The 25234-nt window shown below is 40.3% G+C and overlaps 1 protein-coding gene across 3 annotated transcripts in view; it reads right to left on the bottom strand.

Annotated features, from left to right (window-relative positions):
• Nucleotides 1-25234, bottom strand: part of BMP2K (BMP2 inducible kinase) — a 111713-nt gene that overhangs the window by 65159 nt on the left and 21320 nt on the right. For all 3 annotated transcript variants that reach the window (XM_069092810.1, XM_069092792.1, XM_069092801.1), the window contains exon 2: nucleotides 6102-6220. In XM_069092810.1, the coding sequence (XP_068948911.1) occupies nucleotides 6102-6220 (119 nt within the window). The remainder of the gene's footprint in view (nucleotides 1-6101; nucleotides 6221-25234) is intronic.

Here is a 25234-nt window from a genome sequence, read left to right as displayed (position 1 = left end):
AAAATCAAGAGATGAGAAAGAGGTATACACTAGGAAAAGGGGGAAGGAAGAGGCAGCACAGAGAAAATGTTCCCTTTAAAGAGGTACACAATTGAGAGCTTTTATAAAGCATGGGAAAATTGAGGGGTGGAGGCACTGGAGGTTGGTTCAAAAATGGAAGAATATAAATAAACTCAGCTGTGTAACTTACCCAAAAGGAAAACAGCAAGGGAAAGAAATAGGGGGGGGGGGTGAAAAAAAAGGGAGGACAGATTAAGGGAGGCAGTGGTTAGAAACAAAATATACTTTTGAGAAGGGATAAAGAGGGAGAACAGAAGAAAATGGGAGGAAAGGAAGTACACAGTAATCATAACTGTGAATGGGAAGCAGATAGCAAAATGGATTAGATATCAGACATCAGAATCCAACAATATATTGTTTATATGAGACACACTTGAAACAAAAATAGTTTTAAAACAAAGGGCTGGAAGGGAACCGAATATGCTTCAGTTAAACTTAAAAAAAAAAAAGGCAAGGGTAACAACCTTGATCTCAGCTAAAGCAAAAGCAGATCAAATTACAAGGTAATCAGGGAAACTACATTTTGATCAAAATTTTTGATCAAAATGACAATGAAGAAATATCAAAACTTTTCAGAGCAAGTTTCTCTGACAAAGACCTCACAGAAAAATACTGCGTATAGAACTAAGTTAAATTTATAAAAATAAGAGCCATTCCCCAATTGATAAATGGCCAAAGAATATAAACAGGTGGTTTTCAGAAGTCAAAGTTATCTATAATCATATGAAAAAAAATGTCTTAAATCACTGAGTAAAGAAATGCAAGTGAAAACAAGTCTGAGGCCAACTCACACCTATCCAAAACAACAAATGCTAAAAGAAACGAGCGAAAAATCTGGACATTACTGAACTGCTGGTGGAATAGGGAACCTCCTAACCACTCTGAAGAAAAATTTGGAACTACACCCAAAGGATATAAAACTGTGCATAACCCTTTGACCCAGCAACACAATTGTCTGTATTCCAAAGAGATCAAAGAAAAAGGAAAAGGACCTATGTGCACAAAAATGTTTGCAGCAGCCTTTTTGTGGTGGCAAAGAAATGGAAATCAAGGGGATGTCCATCAATAGGGGAATGGTTGAACAAGCTGTAGCATATGATTGTGAGGAAGTACTACTGTGCTATAAGAAATGACTTTGGGGTAAGAAGGGTGGAGGTTCCAGAAAAAAACAGCAAAACCTCTATGAATTGATGCCAAGTTAAGCAAGAAAAGACCAGGAGATCATTAAACATAGTAACAGCAGAGCTATAATAATGAGCAACTGTCAAACTCTGCTACTCTGATAAACTCAATGACCCAAGACAATTCTGAAGGACTCATGATCAAAAAATGCTACCCACCTCCAGAGAGAGAACTGATGAACTCTAAATGCAAACTGAAATACAATCTCTTTATTTTTCTTGAGGTTTTTTTAAATATGGCTAAGGTTTTGCATGATTTCACATGTATAATGTGGAAAGGTTTTGCAGGATTTCACATGCATAATTGATATCATATTATACTTGTCTTCTCAGTGGGTGGGGTAGGGTGGGAGAGAATTGAGAATTCAAATTTTTTTTAAATGCTAAAAATAAATAAACAACAAAATTAAAGTAGGCTGGAAAAAAATAAACAATGGTAACATTGTTTTAAAAAAATTTAAATCATTAAAAAATTAAATCATAAAAATTTAAAAAATTAAAATTTAATCCTGATCCTTGATCTTTTTCCAGTATATGCTTATTAGCATTGGGATCTATGATATTGAGCACATCATTCTCTTTCCAATACAATTCCAAATGGATCCCAGGATGGTTGAATCAATCCATAGTCTCACCAACAATACATGTCTATCTTTCCACAACCCCACTAAAACCAACATATTCACTCATTCCTGCCAATTTGTTAAAGGAGAAGTAAATTCAAACTCGAGCAAGTAAATTGGTAAATTCAGACTTCTCTGGTTACTACCATCATTAGTGCTGGAACAGCCCTTCATATGATTAGTAATAAAGACAGAGAGAGGTACTGGAACTGCAATTTCATGGGTACTAAGAACACTACCACCACCACCACCACCACTCCCCAAAGGAAAATCCCTCTGCCAATATGGGTAGGCCCCACCTTCTCTGAGACTTCTACAGTCTAACTGCCTAGAGCAGGAAGAGGTTAAGCCACCATCAGCCTAATCAGGTCCTCCTGGTTTCAAGACCAGTCCCTGTCTACTATAACAACATTGTCTCTCATTTGCTAATACTTTAGCACAATTTAATGTCTGAAATGCTTAACGGAAACCTTACAATAAGAGAGGCAATTAAATCCAAGTTCAAGATTTTAACCCCCAAAAAACATTTTCTAAATAATGTAACACTATGTTTTCTACAAGGTCTTACCCATTACTAATGCAAAATGTAAAAAAGAATGTGTACAACTCTTAAAATTATTCAATACAATGGTTTCTTTAAAGCTTTCACTAATGTGAAAAATGGTACACTCAGCAACACTAAATCACTTACCTTAAAATACAGATGATACCACGTTTTATAGCACTAAAATCACGGGACAAGGTAGATTCTATTCGTAATAGGTTATCAGCATCTGAAACTATTTCCTAATATATAAGCAAGGATCACGCATAAAAGTACAATTAAAAGAAAAATAGGGTTGGTATAAGTCCTGAAAGTTAGAACCAACTGATTAACTCATCTAAAAGATGGGAACAGGCCATTCTCAAAGGAAGAAAATCCAGGTATCTAAAGCCACTGGGGCAGCTACCTGGTAAAGTAGCTGATGTGCTTGGCCTCAGACACTAACTGTGTGACCCTGGGCAAGTCACTGAACATGTTTGCCTCAATTTCCTCAACTATAAAATGAGGAAGAGCACCTACCTAGGAGAATTGTTGTCAGGATAAAACGAAAAATTTGTAAAGCACAATGTTGGGCACAGTCCTTTTTCCACTTCCCAAAATGAAAAAAATGCCCCCAAAATTACAGAGATGCTAATTACAGAAATTCTTATGTTCTACTTCAAACCCATCATAATGCAAAGAGAACATGACAAATGTTGGCGGGGCTGCAGTAAAACAAGGCATGTTGAATTCTGGTGAAGCTACGAATGGAACTAACCATTCTGGAAATCAATTCGGAATTTATATAAAAAGTTACTAAAAAATATATACCCTTTAACCTCACTGGCCTATACCACAAAAAGATAAAAGAAAAAGGAGAAGATCTTTTGTATACAAAAGTGTATTCGGCTCTTTTTTTGCAGTGGAAAAGAACTGAAAACTAAGGGGATATCCATCAACTGGGGAAGGTCTAAACACAAGGGGATATGAATTAACAGAATAGGACTGTACTGTTAAAAAAAAAAGAGGAAAAAGATGATTTTTAAAAGAAACATGTTGAGATTTATATGAAGTGAGACAGAGTGAAATGAGTAGAACCAAAAGAATAATCTATAAGAACAATATTATAAAAGCGATCGCCCATTCTTGAAGACTCGTACAAACTGATAAAGAACGAACCAGGGAGAACCAGGAGAACAAGTAAATATAAATACACTATAAAAACAACTGATTTTGAAAGATGAAAGAATTCTGGTCAATACAATGACCAAACATGAGTCCAAGGCACCATTGGCGGAACATGCTTGCTACCCACTTCCGACTGGGAAGTGACAGATCCGGGTGAAGAATGACACATACATTTTCCAGACAAGGCCAATGAGAGAATTTGTTTTGCTTGATTGCTTAACTGTAACAGAGAATTTGTTCTTCTCCCATGGGGGGACAGAGAAAGAGATGACTACTGTTTTAATTTTCAAAATAAAATTATAAATGGTTTTATCTTTTTTTAATGCACCACTGGGAGCTCTTTAAAAAAAAAAAAACCTATGTTAAAATTTTTAAAAATCCAAATCGGAACTGTTATTTTTCTATGAAGCCTCAATTTATTATCTGCTGTCAAACCAAACTGGCCAAGCTTTTTACTTCTTATGACTATATAAAATATAACTATTAATTCTCAAGTTTTTGCTGGTAAGTCATTTCAGCTGACCCCACTGGGGGTTTTCTTGGCAGAGATGCTGGAGTGGTTTGCCATTTCCTTCTCTAGCTCATTTTACAGATAAAGAATTGATTGAGGCAAATATGGTGAAGTGACTCACTGAAGATCATACATCTACTAAGTGTCACAGGCTGAATTTGATCTCATGTCTTCCTGACTCCAGACCTGGCCCTCTATCTACTGGACTACCCAGCTGCTCCCAGTTCCCCAGTTTACCATTAAACAAATCATGTAACACTAAATTTTACCATATAATGAACACAACACACACACACACATACACACATGCATAAAACTGAAAACAGGCTTTAGAATGCTTCTGCTTCTGCCAGACTAATTTCAGAGCTGATTAAGCAGGCTTTGTTTGGCCTGGTATATTAACTACCTTCCTTCAAACTTAACGAGAGGCACAAATAGGATATAGCTACAACATGCCTAATACACTCCTCAAAGTTTCCTTCCAATCAATACTCTAGAAGGAAAAAAAATAGCCCATCAGCTTCCAAAAACAAATAGAAACCCATTTAAATGACTAATTTCTGGTTCTTTCTGATTGGACCTGCCAATCTCACCATGCATCAGTCAGCGTGTGCTGATTCATGAGGATAATGAGCGTACAAGCACAACTCTCAAGAACTTCACCAGTGACACATAAAAAAAAAAAAACGCAAGAACCTAATAAAATTGCTAGCACAGTTTTACATGCTAAATTATTAAGAAATACACAAATACAACATCCAAAAACAGCCACCTCAGGCTGCTACCTGGACTATGCCTAGGCACAGAGCTGGGGAACCTGCAGCCCCAAAGCCACATGTGACCCTCTAGGTCCTCAAGTATAGCCCTCTGACCGAATTTGATTGGGCCACATGTGGTTCTTGGTGCTGAAGGCTCCCCACCCCTGCTTAGGGTTTCAGCATCAAGATGGGCAGGTTGGAACTCCTGGTCTTGGGCATGGCAGAAAAGGGGGTGGGGGTGTAAGGACCAGCCCCCCTCATCCCCAGATTCCTCACCAGACTATATTCAGTAAACATGGCCTTTTACTGTGACAAAAAGCTGCAGTGTGCTTCTGGAGCTGGGCATGGGAAGGGTTAAAGTGGCGCAGTTTTCAGAACTGACTGCTTAACCTGACAGTGAGGCCTTGCTGCCACTGCCATTCCGGAGGAAGGATAAGACCAGTTGATTCCAACAGTGGCAGGAACTCCCTGCCCGATGTACTGAGACAGTGAGTGGCCTGTCTGTCCATGGGCACATGGGTCACCACCAGTCTCTGGCAGTGGTGAGCACTGATCACTAATAAATCCTTCCCCATCAGAACACAAGCTGAGCACTTCTGTGTGTAAAGGCCAAGCCTGGACCACCAATACCTCCCCTTGACTCCTGAGTTACTAACCAGAGCCTGAACAAGGACTCTGTACTACTCCAGCTCACAGGCAGGATAAGACAGGAAGGGCCCCCAAGGGCCAGAGAAAGAGAACTCTTTCCTGCCCCTTAGGTACCTAAGTCACTAGCCAGGTCAGGCCCAGGACAGCTGCGCCTTCATGGGGAGGACTTCTTGAACACAAGAGCAGAGGGCCTGAACCCACTGCCTCAGGGACAAGGAATTCCTCTCTCACAGTGTCCCTTAGACCAGTACTAAAGGTCTTCGACTCTGCTCCAAGGCCTGTGCCCACCATGGAACGGCTCCTCCCCTATCATCAACGTGAGGCTTCTGCCTTTACCAAAACAAGGTATCTTGTATAATCCTAATTATCAGCACATTTTCTGCTCCATTAGAAAGTAAGCACCCTGAGGGCTGCAGCTGTTTTTGTTTTCTTCTTGCTCCAGCATACAGTGTTTCACAAATGCTTGTTAACTGTTTTCCTGCATTATTTAAACAACAGTGAGGGAGTAAGGTCCATGTTAACAAATCCTAAGAGCTTTAATCGAAGTCATCTGATGCTACATAAGTACACACAACAAACATTTCAAAGGTTGATTATTCTCTTACTCACCATAATTGTGATTTCTCTTTTACAGATGTTCAGATCAGGTGTGTTATTAACATACATTCTCTTTAACGCACAGCGTATTCCACCATGTGTCCGTACCAGAAACACAGTGGAGAATCCACCTGGGGGAAAGAGGGAGTGAAGTTAATTCAAAAGAAAACAGTGGACAGATAAACTAAAGATTATTTTTCAAAATCATATGTGCTCTAAAAAATGACTAAGGGCAGGAGGAGGGGAAACATTTGTTCTTTACTTATTATCAAGAAATTCAAATTTTAACCTAGAAACATTAAATGCCAGTTCACCTGCAAGTTATAAAGCAGGTGATTTAATTAAAATTATGATTCCCTCTATATAGTCGCATAAAATGCTAAGCACAACATCACAGTCTTAAAACAACAAACTTTTCACAGCTATATCAAAATTATGATTGATTAACCCTAACCCTCACCATAACTCTAAAGGCATGCTCCACATTTCACTTTACAATTAACATTTTCTCCCTAAAAAAATCCTTCTGAGATAAGTACTGCTCAGGATTATTATCCAAATTTTATAGATAATACATACAAAAGGAACAAGATGTGACCAGTCACATGTCTGGCAGCCCAGAGCACTAGAAGGGGAGGGGAGGGGAAGGAGTAGGAGGGAAGAGATTAATAGACAAGTAAATACAAGATACATACAAAAGATATATACAGTGATGGGGCGGAAGTAGTGACTGGAGGAATCAGGACAGAATCCATGGAGAGTACCTGAGCTCCATACCTGTGCTCCTTCAAGGGAGTCAGGAGAGGTACAAGGGGAGCCCATTCTGGTCATGGAAGACTAAACAGAAAGTAGGGGTGGGGGGAGAGAAGCAGAAAAAGGAGAAGCAGCAGTTCTTATATGATGCTTTAAGGTCTGCAAAGCACTCAACATGGGTTATGTCAAAGACTCTCACAACAACCTGATAAGGCAGGCACTATTATTACCCCTATTTTTGACACAAGGGTCCACAGGTCAGGTGATCTGTTCAGATTTGAACTCAGCTGCCACCTTATTCCATGAGGCCGCCCAACTGCTCCAGTCTGGATGCCCTCTGGATTACACTAGGAAGCACTTTAAATGTCAAATAAAGGAGTGTTCTACCCTACAGGCTAAGGGAGACCATCAAAGTTTCTTTAATATAGAAATAGTTGGATGATATCTATGCTTTAAGATAATCAATCTGGCAGGTATATGGAAGAAAGGATGGATGCAGAGAAACGAGGAGACTACAGTGAAGTCTAGGAGAGAGACGTGAAGAGAGAAAAGGGGCAGATATGAGAAAAGCAATAGTCAGTCAGGTAGCACTCTGATGATGATGGAGCTCTGAACTTGGAGTCAGAAGACTGAGTTCAGATCTAGCCTGAAACGCTTCCTAGCTGTGTAACTGGGTAAATTACTTTGACCTCTGTCTATGATTCTGCAGCTGTAAAACAAGGATAATAACAGCACCTCCCTCCTGTTGTGAGCATCATAGGAGATAGCTGTAAAGCACTTAATTCGGTCCCTGGCACTAGATACTTGTCTCCTTCCTGAGGAAGGGTAATCAATAAGGCTTGGCAACTGACTGGATACAGGGGATAAAGGAGAGTGAAGAATGATCATCAATAAACATTTACGAAGGACCAGCTCTGTGCCAGACACTGTGCTAAAAACTAGGAATACAAAAAAAAGCTGCAAAAGACAGTCCCTGCCTTCAAGGAGTTTATGCTTAACGGGAGAGACACCATGAAAACAAACACATCCAAGGCAAGCTACATACATACAGGATAACCAGGAAATGCTCAATGGAGTGCATGAGAAGGGTTAAGGAAGGCTTCTGTAGAAGGTGGGACTGTCGTTGGGCCTTAAAGGAAGTTGGGGAGGTCTGTAGTCAGAGAGGTCTCAAGAGGGAGAGTGTTGGGGCAAAGGGAGTCAGACAAAACTCCCAGAAGCAGAAGATGGGAATGTCTGGTTTGTGGAATAGCAAGGCCAATGGGTCAAAAAGTATGTCTGTGCTGAGGAAGAAGATGCAAAAAGGTTCTGAAGGGCTTTGAATGCCAAAAAGCATATTATTTTGTCCTGGAGCTAAGAGGGAGCCAGTGGAGCTGAGTAGGGGGTGTGACATAATCAGACCTGTGTTTTAGGAAAATCAATTTAGCAACAGAATGGAGAATGGATTGTAAAGAGGAGAAACTTGAGGCAGGCAGACACCAGAGTTATGGACCAGAGTAGTGGCAATGTCAGAGAAGAGAAAGGACATATTCGAAAGATGCTGCAAAGGTAAAAACTGACAGGCCTTGGCAAGAGCTTGGATGCGAGGCAGAAGATAGTGAAGAACTCAAGATGAGTTCTTCCTTAGGCAACCTTCCCTAGGTTGCCAGCCTGAGAGAATGGGAAGGTGGTGTTGCCCTGCCTATACAGTAACAGAAAGGGGGAGGTCAAGATTTAATAGGAAAAGAGAATGCGTTCTATTTTGGACATACCGAGTTTAAGGACATTGAGTTCAAGATGTTGAAAAGCTGATGGAGGAAATGAGAGGCTGGTGGTCAGCAAGAAGACAGGGGCTGGAAAGGTAGATTTGAGAACCATCAGAACAGAGATGGTAATTAAAGCCATGGGAACCAATGAGATCACCAAGTATGGAGGCAGGAGGGCCCCAGACAGAACCCTGAGGGACACATGATTGGAGGGCATGGTCTAGAAAGGGATACAGCAAGGGAGACAGAAAAGGTGTAGTAAGACAGATAAGAGGAAAATCAGGAAAGAGAAGAAAATATCAAGAAAGAGAGAGTGATCAACAGTGTCAAAGGCTGCAGAGAGATTAAGAAGAATGAGGATTGAGGGAAAAAAGAAACATTAGATTTGGCAACTAAAGGATCACTGGTAAGTTTGGAGTGATCCATTTCAGTGGAATGCTATATATCATGTCAGAAGCCAGATGTTAAGGGGTTAAGAAGAGAATAAGAGAAGGCAGAGTCCTTTATGAGGAATTTAGCTATTAAATGGATTTCAAAACAGAGTAACTCAAAGAACAGGACTGACCTTCAAAAAAAATAAGAAAGTAAGGAGTCAGAAGTTTAAGGGGGGAAAATAAGTTTGGTTTGAGACATGTTAAATTTGAGATGACTATGGGATATCCATCACTGCCTCCTGGCTTCCCGCAAGTTTCAACTAAGATCCCACCTTCTACAGTGAACCTTTTTCCCAACCTCCTAGGAGATGATGAGAGAGAACAATTCAGGAGTGCTGGACAACCAGAGAAAATGACCCAAAACAAGAAATATAGTGTCTTGTTCCCAGCACAGCAAAGAGGCCAATGTCACCAGACTGAAGAGTATAAGGTGTATAAGGTATAAGTATAAGGTAAAGTGTAAGGAGACTGAAAAGGTAGAAGAAGGGGGCTAAGTTATGAAGGATTTTGAATGCCAAACTGAGAATTTTGTATTTGTTTCTGGGAGCAATAAGGAGCCACTTGAATTTACTGAGAAGGGAAATGAGAGGGTCAGACCCAAGCTTTAGGAAAATCACTTTGGTGACTGAAAACAGAGGATGGATTGGGTGGAGACTTGAGGTAGGCAGTCACCAGCAGAGAGTACTGTAATAGTCCAAGTGTGAGGTGATATGGGCCTACGTTAAAATGGTGGCTATGTCAGAGGAGAGAGTGGAATATATTGAAAGGATGTTGCAAAGGTCAGTGTGACAGGCCTTAGAAACAACTAAGATATGGAAGATGAGAGACAGTAAGAAATCTAGGATGACTCCTAAGTTATAAGCCTGAGGGAGTGGGAGGATGGTGTTGCCCTACACAGTTACAGGGAAGGAGGAAAGTGGAGAAGGATTTATTGGGAAAGACAGTAAGTTAGACCTTGGATATGCTGAGCTTAAGATATCTATTGGACATCCCGTTTAAGATGCCGGAAAGGCAGTTCAAGATAAGCGATTGGAGGTCAACAGAGAGATTAGAAATATTGTTATAAATGACGTTAATGAAGCAAGTCACCTCACAAAAGATTAAGTTATTAATGATGTAATAGATGTGTTATATATTTTAGAAGAAAAAATAGCAAGAAAATTATAGGTTTGGGTCTAGTCATTAAACAAGTACAAACTGAATTAAAATTTAAAGATTTTTTTTTCCCCTCGAATGCTGATATTTGAGTGAAAGCACATTTATAATGAGAAGGTATGTTTGTGTAGCTTCTAAAAGGTATTTCTAAGCACTTTCAAGGACTTTAGAAATTTATTGCAACTTTAAAAAAATCTAAGTTGGAAATTTGTAGCTTTCCTCTAGCCTGATTAAAGTATATTATCATACACCACCCTTATATTCCTTAGCCCTGCTCTGAGATCAGTTTGGGGCTCTTACAGGAGGTGAAGAAAAGCAATAACGAAAAAAAGCCTTTCATGAGGTACCAACAGTTAGAAGATAAAAGAGCATGACTTTTAAAGGAAGTGAGCTATGCAGCTAAGGCTGGAAGGGACTCAACAGGCACACACTCTTCACGGAGATGGGAGGACAAACAAGGAGGTCAGACAAGTCTCTCCCAAGTCCATGAGGAGGCTCTGCCAACTCAGGCCAGCACTGGCACTGTCTAAGCAGTCTCGTGGGGAAGAAGGAGAGAGGGAGACAGAGTCAGAGCCTTTAGGCATTCTGGAAACCCAAGTACATTTACATTAACATCTTTCACAAAGCAAAAAGAGCTTCATTAAATACTCTCACTTTTCCATAAACGGTGAGTATTGTAAAAAAGATGGCTTTTCCAACAAAACCAGCTGTATTCACATAAGTGATTGAGTCAGATGAGGCTTGGTGGCTTGGTGATACCTAGCTAGTATTAGGAGATAAACCTGTTATACAGAAACTTTATTATACAATAAAACTTTATTACACACAGTGGTTTTCATTAAAACTGAATTCTACCTGTAGAATCTAAAAAATACTGAAAGTTCTCGTTGCTCTTGGAAATACAAAACTAAAATACTTCAAAATGCATAGAAAAGAAAAAAAGGTAACTCCTCAAATACATTCCTGCAGCCCTTCTATTTACATCAGGACACAAAAAGCAGCAGCTCCGCCACCCGGAGCTCTCATTTTGTCCTGAGGTCCATAAAAGGCCAAGTTCTTCCCACAACCTTTTCAACTTCTTTTCATGTGCTGTTTTCCTGCATTAGTTTGTAAGCTTGAGGGCCAAGACTATCTTTTTTCTTATTTGCGAACCCAATGGCACTCAGTAGGGACTTAAAGAATATGCCTTGCATGGCATTCCTGACCAGAAAGCAGAAAGACCTAAGTTGATCCAACCCTCCCTAGGAATTGTGTGGCCTTGAGCATGCTGTTTCACCTCTCTGACCCTTGAGCAGCTATTTTATAATTTATACAGACAGATCTGGCCTACTGAGAGATCTAGAGATGTAAGGAACCTCAAAGGTCATTAGCACCTTCATTTTACAAAAAGCCATTTAGTGGAGCCAAGAGCTAGGATTCCTGTCTCGTGACTCCAAGTTCATCACTCTTTCCACTGTATCACACCACTGACACAATAAGTCACCAAAGTGCCCAGATTTTTAAACTATTTTAATACTTATACTTCCACCAAAATAAATACACACATAGGAATGATGAGCAAAATTTGCAAAGTTTCTTTGAAAAGCAGAATTGACTGGGGCAGCCAGGTGGTGAGTGAGTAAGAGCACCGGCCCCAGAGTCAGGATAACCTGGGATCGAATCCGGGCTCAGATACTTACCACCACACCCAGAAAATAACTGGCCGTGTAACCTTGAGCAAGTTACTTAACCCCAACTGCTTAATTTAAAAAAAATTGCAAAGTCTGATAAGTGAAAATTCCACATTTGTCCAAAATAAGAATTATAATAGCTCAATTTTCTCACAAGACAATAAAACCTATCATTGTGGTGCCAATGTCATCTTTATCACTGAAGACCACTCCATTCTACTTGATACTGTTATCTTTGCCCTCAAACCCTCCCCCTTCTTCCTAACTCCTCTATCTACCTAGAACTAACCTCAAATCTTCACTCTCTCACTCCCCCTATCCAATCAGTTGCCAAATCCTGGGCACCTTTGTCACCTTTCTCCTAAGAAGGCCCCTTCTCTTCTCTGATACACACCCATGTCATCAATACTCCCCTTCCTCTCATCTCTCACCTTCTCCAATTCATCTTCCATCCAGCTCTCAATGATATGCACAAATCTGACCCTGTCACTCCCTACTCAAAATTTTAAATGACTCCTTCCTGACACTGCAAGACAAAATCCTCAGCTTCCTTTAATTTAAAGCCGTCCACAGTCTGGTACCCACACACCTTTCCAGTATGATTTTACATTACTCTCCTCTGTTCACACTCCCCCACCAGCCATTTCCGGCACACACCATGCATCTCTGACTTCCATGCCTGTAATGCCTGTCTATCTCCTCTCCAGCCCCTTCATCTACCCTAGTTTTGCTATTATCTCTACACAACAAACAAAACTGGTTTTTAGCTGTTATTTAAAGCTTCTTCAACCTGGCTTCACCCTCACTTTTGGGCCTCACTTCTCTCCAAATCGCATACCTTCACACTACATTTTTTTCCTCACCAAAGCCTAAGAATTACTAGTTTTCTTCAAAGCTTAGCTTTTACCTAAAGATTTTCCTGATCCCCACCCCCAGTTACCAATGCCCCTTTTGTATTTATTTGGTCTATACTGTGTATATACATATTCGCACATATGCACGTGCATATTGTTATAAATGATGTTAGTGTATGTACCAAGACCTCACAGGCCTGCCTCATGGCTTCTTCACCAATGTCCTTTAATTCTTTCAAAGCACGACACAAGTACTGCCTGCTCTGCCCGTAATGGCCCCTGCATCCAGCTGACAAGGCCCTCCTCTTCTGGAAATTACTTTTTAATACTCTGGACGCCCACTTTCTGTGAACTCTACCCCAAAGGTGCTTCCTCGGGAGCGTATTTATCTTTCTGAATCCCCAGAGCCTTGTCCAGAGCAGGTACATACTAAATGTCTGTTCAGATGAAACGAAGACCAAGAACAGAAACATATAGTTTCTTTTAAAAGTTTTTCTATAATTTAACTCTGATGGCCACTACCAACATTTCCATATTAAAAGCAAATGAAGCACATCTGATCTAGCCCCAAAACAACGCTGCTGTTCTGTTTTTAATGCTTCCAAAAGCACATCTGAAGATGCATACATATACAACTGAATGCAAATAGCGGCATAAACAGTTTGAGGTTGGGGGGGGGGTTGTCAGTGTGCAAAGCTGGTCTCTGCCCTTCATGAGCAAACAAACTCCTCCCCACAACCACTTAACATGCCAAGCTGGACTCATTTCTTCCACAACAACACTTCGGTGTTGTTATAACCTACATTTACACCTGAGCTTTGGCTACATGGCCAGCATTTTCAGAGCATTCTGGGTGGTTACCTGCTTAGCCACCAACAAAATGATCATCTTCTTTGCTTTATATCAGTCTAAATAGGAGGGATGAAACAGGAGGGGAAATAGAGTGTCTACCAGAACATTTCAACAAATAAGGCAAATATATGCATCCCTCATTATCTGTATGAGTTTGCTTTTGACCCCTGCAATATAAAATGATGAGCACACTCCTGGAGCTACAAGATTGAGAGGTACACGTATTTCTGGAAACTGCCTACAGAACAACAGGTTCTTGGTTTAAGCTTTCAAATATTTGAAAGAGAATCGCCAAACCCTAAAACCAAGAGGTTTTATATTCAACAACAGCTCAAAAGATCACTGAAACCTTTCCAAGAAGCAATGCCAAATTTAAAATAAAATGTCTATGACTTTCAAGTTATCATTAAGGATTATGATACATAAAATAGTTTTTCAAGATTCAAAGCAAATGTTTACACGAGTTATATTAAAAGAAAAGACAATCACTGATGAAATCTAAGTCTTTTCTGCAGAGTATATATCTCCATATGAACTAAAAGCCTCTTTAAAACTGCTCAATTTGGGGCAGGGAGGGATGCCAAATACACTATGGCATAATGGAAAAAACACTAGATTAGAAGTAGTAAGACAAACTGGCCTCTAGACCTTGCTTTAAGACCTTTGAACTTAAATTCCCTGCTCTACAAAACCAGAATTATCAAGTATCCCAGAGTGGATATCCCTTGACATATAAAAAACAAAACTCCACTCCCCACCAAGATCCTTCCCTCTTCTGAGCTATCCTATGACTGCCAAGGGCAGCAGCATCCCTTCTCCCACAGCCCCACCCTCGGCACCCAGGCTGCCAATTCAGGAGTCGTCACCGAGACCTCCAGGAGTCCAAACCATCAGCAAATTCTCACTTCACAACAACTCACAGATATGTCACTACTCTCTACTCACAAGACCACCACCTAGTTCCCCATAAACTCTTAACTGCGCCAGGGTCCTTAATTAGAAGGCACCTGCCTCAATCCTCTCCCCACTGCAGTCCAGATTCTACAAAGCTTAGAAGGTCTTTAGTTTGTCATTCAAAACTCCTCACAAACAAGTTACTCCCCTTCTCCACATTCTACAACCCTAAAGCCATTCCCCAATAAATAAGTAGTCAAATATGAACAAACAGTTCTCAAAAAATTGCAAAGAATAACCATATAAAAGGATGCTCCAAATCACCAAAGAGAGAAACGAAATCAAAACAACACTGAGGGTTTCACTTTATACCCAACAAAATAGGCAACGACGACAAAAAATGTGAATGGTCAATTTTTGGAGGGAGAAGATAGGCACCCTGTTATTGGAGCTGTGAATCAGTATAACCCTTTTGACAGAGTCCCCACTACTAGGTTTACATCCCAAAAATAAGAAGGAAGTCTGCAATTAAACCAACACATTTACAGCCATGCTTTTTGTGGTAGCAAAAAAAAACTGTCAACAAAGTAGATGCCCCATGACTAGAAATGGCTAAACCCAGTGTGGCACATGAAGGAGATGGAGGACCACCCACAGCTGAGGAGGGGGCAGAACAAACGAAAAGGTGAAAAAAGGATTGATTCGACACTTGCTCTGAGTAAACACTGAGTATACAAACACAAAGAGGAGGCAATCCCTGCTCCTGTGGCGCTCACAGGCTAATAAGGCTTCAGCGGCAAGGCAGATGGAAAGGTCCCCGGCTTCTTGGGGAGATGGGTCATGCCTCTTCTTTACTGTCATTTCCACTCATCAAATACTAGCAGTTTCTGGTGCTGTACAATCTGAGAGTACCAAGGACCATGGTGGCAAGAACTATTTTCTAGGTCTTCAGGAGCTGGGGCCAGGCTGCATTCCCACAGGAGTGCTTCCTGACATGATGGCTGAGGGTGCTGGGCTGGATGCATGCTTATTCCAAAAGCTCTTGGGTTTAGGGTCCTGGGCTGACTCCACCAGAATCTGAGCAGAGATGGCGGTCTGTCTCTCCCCCAGGGAGCCTTTCTGCTTCAGCTAGACTGGAGTGCCTGCCTTGTGAGCTGTGGTTGGTTGGCAGTTGGTGGGGGTCTGGCCCCTTCTTCAAAGGAGTTGCTGTGGGGTTTGGACTGGAAACAGGACCAGTAGTCTGGGGGATGCTGCTTCAAAGAAAGAAAATCAAACTATCAACAGCAATTTTTTTTAAATGTTGCAAATCAGTAGTAAAGAAATATAAATTACAGCAACTCGGAGGTCCCACCACACGTCCATCAAATTGGTAAAGATGTCAAAAATGGAAAATGGGAGTCTGTAATAAAAAATATGCACAGTAATCCGCTGCTGGACCACCTGTGAAACAGCAGTGTTAGCAGAAAGCAGTTTTAGTAACCACAACCAAAAAGTCACTAAACTGTACAGACCCTTTAACCCCATGTGAGATCTTCAAGCAGAATCTAGCTGAGCAGGTGACATGCCAGGGATGTCTTAGTGGGAAATTTCTTTTGAGTTATGGGTTGAATGAAATGGCTGCTAACAATTATTATCATCTTTATTACTATTATTCTCTTCCAGCTCTAAAATTCTGTGATTCCAAGTAAATGATGATTAACATCCCTTCCAGCTCTAAATTCCTCTGAGTCATAAGACGTTCTGACAAATTATTTTTTCTTAAAATATTTCAGACTAGAGAAGACACTAGAAATGTAAATTATAATTGAAATTTGCTAGAAAGAGCTTTTCAAAGTATTATTTTAATTTAATAAAATTCCAAAACCATTTTTGCAGAATGAACTTCACCATTCATTAAATCATATAAGTAATTCCTACAACTAAAGTTAAATGTAATCAAGGCTCAATCAAGGTATCAAAATATTAGCAACAAATGAGAGTATGTTACAAAATAAATATTTCTCTTCTCAGCATTCAAAATTAGGCTAAGGTACCACCAAGAAATTCTCAAACATATCTGCCTACATATCTGCAATTTAAGTGAAGGCAAAAACAAGGACAAGCATAGATAGCGATGCTTCAGTGTCCAGTCGTAGTCAACATTCTAACTACCGTGTTTCCTCTATAATAAGACCTATCCCGAAAATAAGCCCTCCCCTTACTGTGTAAGATTCCTCTAAAATAAGCCCTCCCCCGAAAATAAGCCCTATTGAGATTGCCACTGTAGTGAAGGTGATCCCCTGCGCTACACACTACATTACGGTACCCTCTGTATGCACCGTCCCCCCCTTCCCCCCCCCATGAAACGCACGCCGCGCTCTGAGCTGAATCCAATCAGAGCTGCAGTAGTGAGCGCGTCATCCTGTTCTTCCCCAGTGATTTGCTTATTGAATAAAGGTACATTTTTTTGTTCACATTTACCTGTTTATTAAAATTGCTGTCAATGTTCATTAAAATAAGCCCTCCCCTGAAAATAAGCCCTCTGGTGTTTTTCTGTCCAAAAAAAATTAATAAGACAGTGTCTTATTATCAGGGAAACACGGTAAAACATTTATAAGCCCCTATTTATGCCAGGTAGTATAGTAGGTACAAGAAACACAAAGGTTAGAAATCATAGTCCCTGCCCTTCAAGACCTTACATCCCATCAGAAGCAGGACAGGAAAGTGTAGCGCAAGGAGCTGGTAAGATAGGAGGCCGAGGAAAACAGATTCCAAAAGACACTCACCAAAAGAGAGAACATTCCAGAGGTGGAGACTGCCCTGCACAGATTTCCAGCAGCATAAGAAGGATCAGAGAGGTTAGGAACCATCAGTAATATAGTCTGGATAATGACAACCCAGACATGTTCGTAGGCAAATAGAGACAAAGATAAGATAAGAATGGTATGAATGCTAGAATGGGCAGTGGATAGATTACTGGGAGTCAAGAAGATATGAGTTCAAATCCTGCACTTTACAAATATTAGCTCATTTAATCTTTACAATAGCACAGAGGTAGGAGTTATTATTGTCCCCTTTTTACAGTTGAGGAAACTGAGGCAAAAAGACGTTAAGTGACTTGCCTGAGGTCACACTGCTAGAAACATCTGTAAAGTGCTTGTCACAACCCCTGTGCCCTCTTCATCTCTTCATTTTGTCTTTCCCCACATGCCGAATCAGCAGCCAGATCTTTTGACCTCCACAGCTGATCTTGCATCTCTTTCCTTCTCTCTACTTAAGAAGATACAGACCCTAGAGCAAGGCCTTCATCGCCTCTCCTGGATAACTGCACTAACCTCCAAACTGTTCTATCACCCCAAACCTCTCACCACCCCATCTACCACCACCACCCCCCCCCGCCCCCAAGTACTTTTCCTAAAAAGCAGGTCTTAGCATGTCGCTCCTCTACTCACCTTCACTGGCTCCCTCATGACTATAACATTAAATCTTACTTCATATTTAGCTCTTCCTTCTTTAACTTTATTTTTGTGTAAACCTTATAACATACAACATTATTAACACTGTAGAACACATATAATTCCTGACTCAGTAAATATACATATATTGGGGGTTTTCACTAGTAAGGGTAGGGAAAGAAAGAGAATTTCAAGAGCGATGCGTCAGAATCAAAGGGTGGGAAGGAGCCCTAGGGACCAGCTGGGAGCTTGAGCAGAGAAGGCAGAAAACAACTATGGACAATAAAGGTGAATGAGGGGGCAGCTGAGGGGAGGTAAGGATTCATACAGGACCCGATCATCAACACAATGTCATTTAATTAAAGCTCCAGCAGCTCTCAGAAGTTATGGAATAGGAACTGAGCAGACAGGTGGCATGGCTGTTAAGGTTAAGGATTAGTCAGATATGAAGAACAGATGGACAAGGAGGCCAAAAGATTAAGAGAGAAGGCAGTGCCCTGTTGAAATGGTTATATATAGGATTCTGAATCTCAAGGGTCAAAACAGAGGCCACAAAACGGTTATGAAAGACTGAGAGGGCAGGAAGCAATTAAAGGGACCAAGGGATCCTGGTGAGGATAAAAGGCAGATTTAGGAGAGGTGAAACGACGTGAGTTCAGTCTCTTTTAAGCAGAAGAAAAGTAAAGCGTAAAGTTAAAGTGAATATTGAAAATTGAGAGATGTTGATACTTCCACTCTGGGAAATTGCAGTAGCTCTGCCAGGCACCAGCTCTGACATCGTTACACAACCATCCAGCACAACAAACTATAGTGTGACACACACTAATGCTGCAAAAACAAAAAAACTGATCAGCAAAGTCAGTCTACTTCAAGGCCTGATGCAAAAACCTTGGCTCAAAAGAAAGACACATACCTGAATATTCACTGTAATCATAACTGAAAAGTATATTTTACAGGGTTTCAAATGTATTTATCTTGATGTTATGAGCACAAAAAAAGAACAAACATCTCTTCTAAATAAAAAGGCTAACCTCAGTTACTTTTTCCACAATGACTGACAGAATAAATTACAGCTTTGAAGTGAATTTAACAATATGCAAAATTCACCCAACAACCTCTTAAGAGTTAAAAAAAAAAGCCTTACATCTAAGTTATTGTCTCAGGGTTAAGATCTAGAAAATGCACCAGACCCAATCTGATGGGCAAATCTAAGACCAAAAACAGGAATCATACTTCCTGCCCAAGTGAGCAAAGGCAAACAGAGAGGTCTATGAACACTGGGGACCTGGCAAGGAGCATATTGCAGTGGAACATTCTAGGGTTTCAGTTCACAGGAACTGAAACACAAGGGACCCCGAGCTGGTGGAGGTTCAGGGACAGACAGGTACCAACTGACAGATCTGTTGTTCACAAGTTGCTCTGGGTCATGGATGCAGGGCAGACTGAGAAGACATTCAAATATGAGGAGTGTTTACAGGTACTAGGCTGTATAACCAACAAGGAGCAAGTTCAGAGAAGCCAACAGTAGCTAATAAGCAGCCTAGACCCCAGAGAGGGGCAGGACCTCAGAGGCACTCCAGCCTCCAGCTCTGTCTAAGAGCTTCAAAGGAAAACCAGGGCAGTATGAAGTTTTGGCATTTTGAACCTGAAGAGCTTTGTAGCTGGCTAATAGTGCTCAAGTCCAACAGGAGTCTACTGGAGCTTCCGAGGTTTGGGGGTGCTCAGGGAGGATTAGTACTCCTGGTGTGAGGGGCTGCAGAGACCCTTTTCAGGGCTGCTTATCCACCTTTGATGTCCACCCGTCAACCTGTGGCTACAAGAAGCTGTAGCATGTGCCATGCTCCAGTAAACCATCTCAGCAAATGGACTATAGCAGGCTGAGGGTAACCAAGCTCAAACCTGTTGGTGAGTTAGAGGGATGATACCTCAAGCATGTGAAGCCTTACCCCAGCAGAAGGGGCAGATGAAAAGGACTTGTTGCGGTGGCCATGAAGGCAGCTGAAGCAGGTCCTGTGGAGCAATTACAGCTTGGTCAGACAACAAAGATGCCCGTGTCATCCACTGCACCCTGGGCCATTGCCAGTAATCCTCACTTCTGTCCTGCCACTGGACTCAGATGACTGGACCCACAGTGGGGCTGATGACAACAGCCTAAACATAACTCTGCCTCACTTAAATCCAATTTACACCCAAGTCAAGACATTGCCTCACAATGTCACTGGTCTTCTTCCAAAACAAAGAACAACCGAAATTTCCATCAAAGGGCCAGTTCACAAGGGTATTAAGTAGATCCAACACCCAGGTCAGGAAGAAGAAGAGCTCAGACCAGGAGGGAAGAAGTCAGACTTTCTGCCCCAGATCAGACCACTTAGCGGACACTGAAAACTTGCAAGTCCCAGCCCTGCACTGGCCCTGAGGTTCTAGAGTAACAAACTGCTCAGTTGACCACAAAAAAGCTGGAGGACCAAAGGAGACAAAAGCTCAGCCCAGACTTTTTGCCCAGAAGTACAGAGCCTGATCTTAACATAAAGTGTGAAGTCAGGAACAGACCTGGGAATGGCTGTCATACTTCGAGCCGGGGCAAGATGGGAAGGCGTAGTCTTGAAACAAAGCAAGGAAGAAACTTCCTTTTCCATTTTTAGATATGGGAAAAGTTCATGACAAAAAAAAAATAGAGAGAGCATCACAGCAAATAAAATGGGTGATTCTGATTACATAAAATTTTGCACAAACAAAACTAACATAGCTAAAATTGGAAGGGAAACAAACCTTTGCCAAAAGTTTCTCTGATAAGGTCTCATATCTAAGATACATAAAGAATTTATTCCAATTTATAAGAACAAGAGCTATTCCTCAATTGATATATGGACAAAGGTCAGGAATCAGATGTTTTCAAAAGAAGAAATAAAAGCTATCAATCATTTAAAAGATCCAATTAAATAATTAAAGAAATGCAAATTAAAGCAACTCATTAGTTTACTTTGCTACCCATTAGTGTAGTAAAGTAGGAAAATGTATTGTTGGAGGGGATATAGGGAAACAAGCACATTAATGCACTGTTGGTGAAGCTCTCAACTGCTACCAGCCATTCTTGAAAGCAACTTCCAACTATGTTCCAAATCACTAAACAGCTCTGACACAGTGATGCTTCTACTATGCCTATATTCTCAAAGACATCAAAGAGAAAGGAAAAAAAGGGGGGGGGGGGAAGAACCTAAACTAGAAAAACATTCATAGCAGCTATTTTTATAGTAGCAAAGAACTAGAAACTTAGGAAATGCTCAAGCTTTGGGGGGAAAATGATGAAACAGATGGTTTCAGAAAAACCTAGAAACACCTGAACTGACAGAATGAAATGATCAGAACTAATAGAACAAATTATACAGAGAGAGCACCATTATTCTTAAAAAGCAACTTTGAAAAACTTGCAAACTGTTATCATTCCAAAGACAAACTACAATATGAAGAATGACTGATGATGAAATTCAAACAAGATGCAAAATGAAACGTTTTCAGACAATTTTTGCTTTACTTAACTATGCATATTTGATTCAAGGGTTTGTCTCTCTTCTCTTTCCCCCTTCCCCAACAACAGTCTGGTGAAAAAGATAAAGAAAAGAGGAAAGGCAAGAAAACAAGAATGATTGAGGCATCTTTTTTTTTATGCAGAAAAAAGGATAGAAGGAAGGCCACAAAGAAGCATGGAAGCATGACAACTGTAAAAGCTACTGGTGGAAATTATTATACTAAAAAAGAAAAGAAAGCTATACATAAGACATCTACATTTTCACATACAATCTTTTTATGTCTACTCTTTATGCAGAAATATCCATCTTACTTGAGATTTCTTAAATTAAGAATAATTTTTAAAGGAATAAATGAAATTTCCCTTAATATAATAAAGAGGTGGGGCAGCCAGGTAGCACAGTAAGTAAGAGCACCAGCTCCAGTGTCGGGATGACCTGGTGTATCAGCAATGCAATATTCACAACGCCTACGGCAATTGTAAATATGCTGATGTGGTTATCAATCACAAAATATATCAGGCTTTCTATATGGGGGATAAAGCTGGAACATTTATTAAAATACCAAAAGACTGGGTCCCAAAACCAGAAAGTGAAAGCCATCAGAGTAGTTATGAAATTGGCACAGGTAGATAATGTAGAAAGCACCCACATTCTCAAGCCTCTAAAACAGAACAGGCTACCTCAGGCAAAGGTCTTCCTCTCCCCACTCACAGCAACTACTCAGCGTCCAGGAAGCGTGCTCCCAGCAGCTCCGGCCCCTGGCAGTCCTCAGCAGGAGTCCTTAGCAGAAATTCTGGCTGACTCAAAACAGGGTTCGCGCATCCACCTCCACCTCAGCCTCTAGCGCTACCACAGCCGCTGCCTCTGCTGCTGCCGCTGCCGCCGCTGTCACCACCACTGCCAGTCACTGCAGGAACTCTAGCTTGGCTTCCACTTCCTCTTGCCCCACCCCTATCTGCTATGTCAGCAAGTCTAATGGGGCATGGAAGATCTTTAAATCCCATAACCCTTACAACCTGGGGATCAAATCCCGGACTCAGCCACTTAGCACCCACCCAGAAACACCTGGCTGTGTAACCTTGAGCAAGTTACTTAACCTTGATTGCTTAAAAAAAAAAAAAAATATATATATATATATATATATATATAGATATATATATATAATAAAAAGGTATCTGAAACAAGAACTAGCAGAAAAATCCTATAAGCTTTTCTAACGAGAACAAGGATAAAACAAGAATGTCCACTGCTAACCTCCATTATTTGATATAGTTCTAGAAATACTAACAATATGACAATAAGAAATTGAGGCAATAAATATGACCAAAAAAGAAACAATATTATCATTTATAAGGATGTTGTTTTACTTAAAAAACATTAATCAACAAAAAATTAATTGTGGCTATATTTTCACTAAAGTAGGAAAGAAAATAAACCCTCTAAAATTACCATCTTTTCTGTATAACCAAGAAATTTAATAATTACCATATTACCCAGAGATAACAAAATTCCATCCCAACTAGAGAATGTGTAAAACAGTAGAGGGTTCAGCTGCCAAGGCATGCAGGAATTATAAGTACAAAACTCTTTTACAGAAATAAAGTTAGACCTTTTTAAAATAAAGATATTATCCATGGTTAGTATATGACAATATAAAAAAAAAAAAAGACAATGCTACCTAAATTAATCTACAGTTTCACTACCATGACAAACTACTAAAGGGTTACTTTATAGAACTAGACAACATGATACTAATAACCAAATTCATGCAGAGAAACGGTCAAGAATCTGAAGGGAAATAATAAGAAAGAAAAGTAGAAAGCAATGGGGTGAGTAGTCCCAGATCTCAAACTGCACTACAAATCAGTAATTATCAGAACAATTTGGTGCTCAATTAAAAAAAAAGAAGAATCAATGTTAAGAGAATACAAAGTACACAAGACCCAGAAACAAAGGACCTAACTGCAGTGTTCAATAAACTCAAAGAAACCAACTACCAAGTTAAACACTCACTATTTCTACAAAAACTTGTGGGTAAATTAGAAAGCAGCCTGGCAGAAATTAGGTTTAGAGCAACCTCTTACCATTATCTACTATAAGGTCCAAATGGAGACATGGCATAGATCAGAGATGGGGAACCTGCAGTCTCAAGGTTACATGTGGCTATGACGGAATCCAAACTTCACAGAACAAATCACCTTAATAAAAGGATTTGTTTTGTGAAGTTTGGATTCAGTCAAAAGGCCACACTTGAGGACCTACTAGATAATTAAAGGATCAAGGAAAATAAATACTTTTCACAACTACAGATATGAGAAGGACAGAAAGATTCACAGGAGATAAAATCTTGATTGGATAAAACTGAAAAAGTTTATACAAACAAAATCAATGCAATTCTAATAGAATTAGAAAGTAGAAAAAAAGAAAAAAGAAAGTAAATAGTTAACTGGGGGGAAAATTCTTCACAGAAGATTCTACTATATTATATCTAATATATCCTGTTTCAAATATACAAAGAACATTCCTCAAAAGACAAATAGTCAAAGAATATGAACATGAATTTCCTAAGGAAAGAAAGGCAAGCTATCAATGACCATGTTTTTAAAATGCTCCAAGTCACTAATAAAAAGAGAAATGCAAAATAAAAGTTTCCACCTCACACTAATGAGATTGTCAAAGATGAAAAGGGAAAAAGTACAATTATTGCTCTATCATGAGACAAGAGGCACGTATAGATGCACTGCTGGTGGAGCTATGAAGTGCTCCAGCCATTCTGGAAAGTAAAATTCCTCAACTGTTGTGCCCTTCGGTGCAGAGACAGCACTTACTGTGACCCTGGAGGTGAAAGACAGAGGAAAAGAACCATACATACAGCAAAGAACTAGAAACAAAGTGGTGACCAGCACCTGGAAAATGCTGAACAAAGTATGGTACTGGAATGTAAGAGGAGAATGTTACCGAACCATGGGGTGAAGGGGAGAGTCAGATGGACGTAGGAGGAACTATAGGAACGAAGCAAAGTAAAGTGAGCGGTCAGAACAATTTATAAAATGACTACCACACAGTGCAAAGGTCAGTAACTGTGAAAGGCTTGAGAACTATGATCAATGCAATGACCAATCACAATAAGAATCATGCTTCCCAGGGGCAGCCAGGTGGCGCAGTGAGTAAGAGCGCCAGCCCCAGAGTTGGGATGACCTGGGATGGAATCCGGGCTCAGATACTCAGCACCACACCCAGAAATAACTGGCCGTGTAACCTTGAGCAAGTTACTTAACCCCAACAGCTTTAAAAAAAAAAAAAAAGAATCATGCTTCCCACCTCTTGGCAGAAAATCATGGACTAGTGGGGAGAGGTATTTTCAGACACAGATAATGTGTGATTCGTTTTGCTTCACTACACTTATTTGTCACAAGGGAAGGTTTTATGGGGGTGTGAAGTAAATGAGGGGAGTAATGATGATACTACCAAAAAAAAGAAAAATATGAAAACTATCAATGAATCATTTTTTTAAATACACAACAGAGAAAAAGTCAGAAGAGGCCACAGACCAGTAGACAATGTTGGTACGCATTAAATTTGAAATATACCGCCCCCCCCCCAAAAAAAAATCAAGGCCACACAGTGGAGATTCATAGTTTTGTATGCAGACCACTTACTGTTCTTTGTATATGGAAATGTTCAAGTTTGCTGATGTTTTTCAAGTTCATAATAATAAAAAGAAAAATGTAAAAGAAAATTTTCAATCATGGTTCCCCATGCCCTGAGATAAGATAACTTCCAAAGACCTAATTAGAAGCTATATAGTTATGAATTAACTTTTGATTACA

The sequence above is a fragment of the Petaurus breviceps genome, unplaced genomic scaffold (genome assembly GCF_028583685.1).
Source record: "Petaurus breviceps papuanus isolate PSGF00001 unplaced genomic scaffold, PetGlider_PUasm1.0 126, whole genome shotgun sequence".
Lineage (NCBI taxonomy): Eukaryota > Metazoa > Chordata > Mammalia > Diprotodontia > Petauridae > Petaurus > Petaurus breviceps.
The sequence above is the reverse complement of the archived record's forward strand: the minus strand, read 5'-3'. Positions and strand labels throughout refer to the sequence as shown.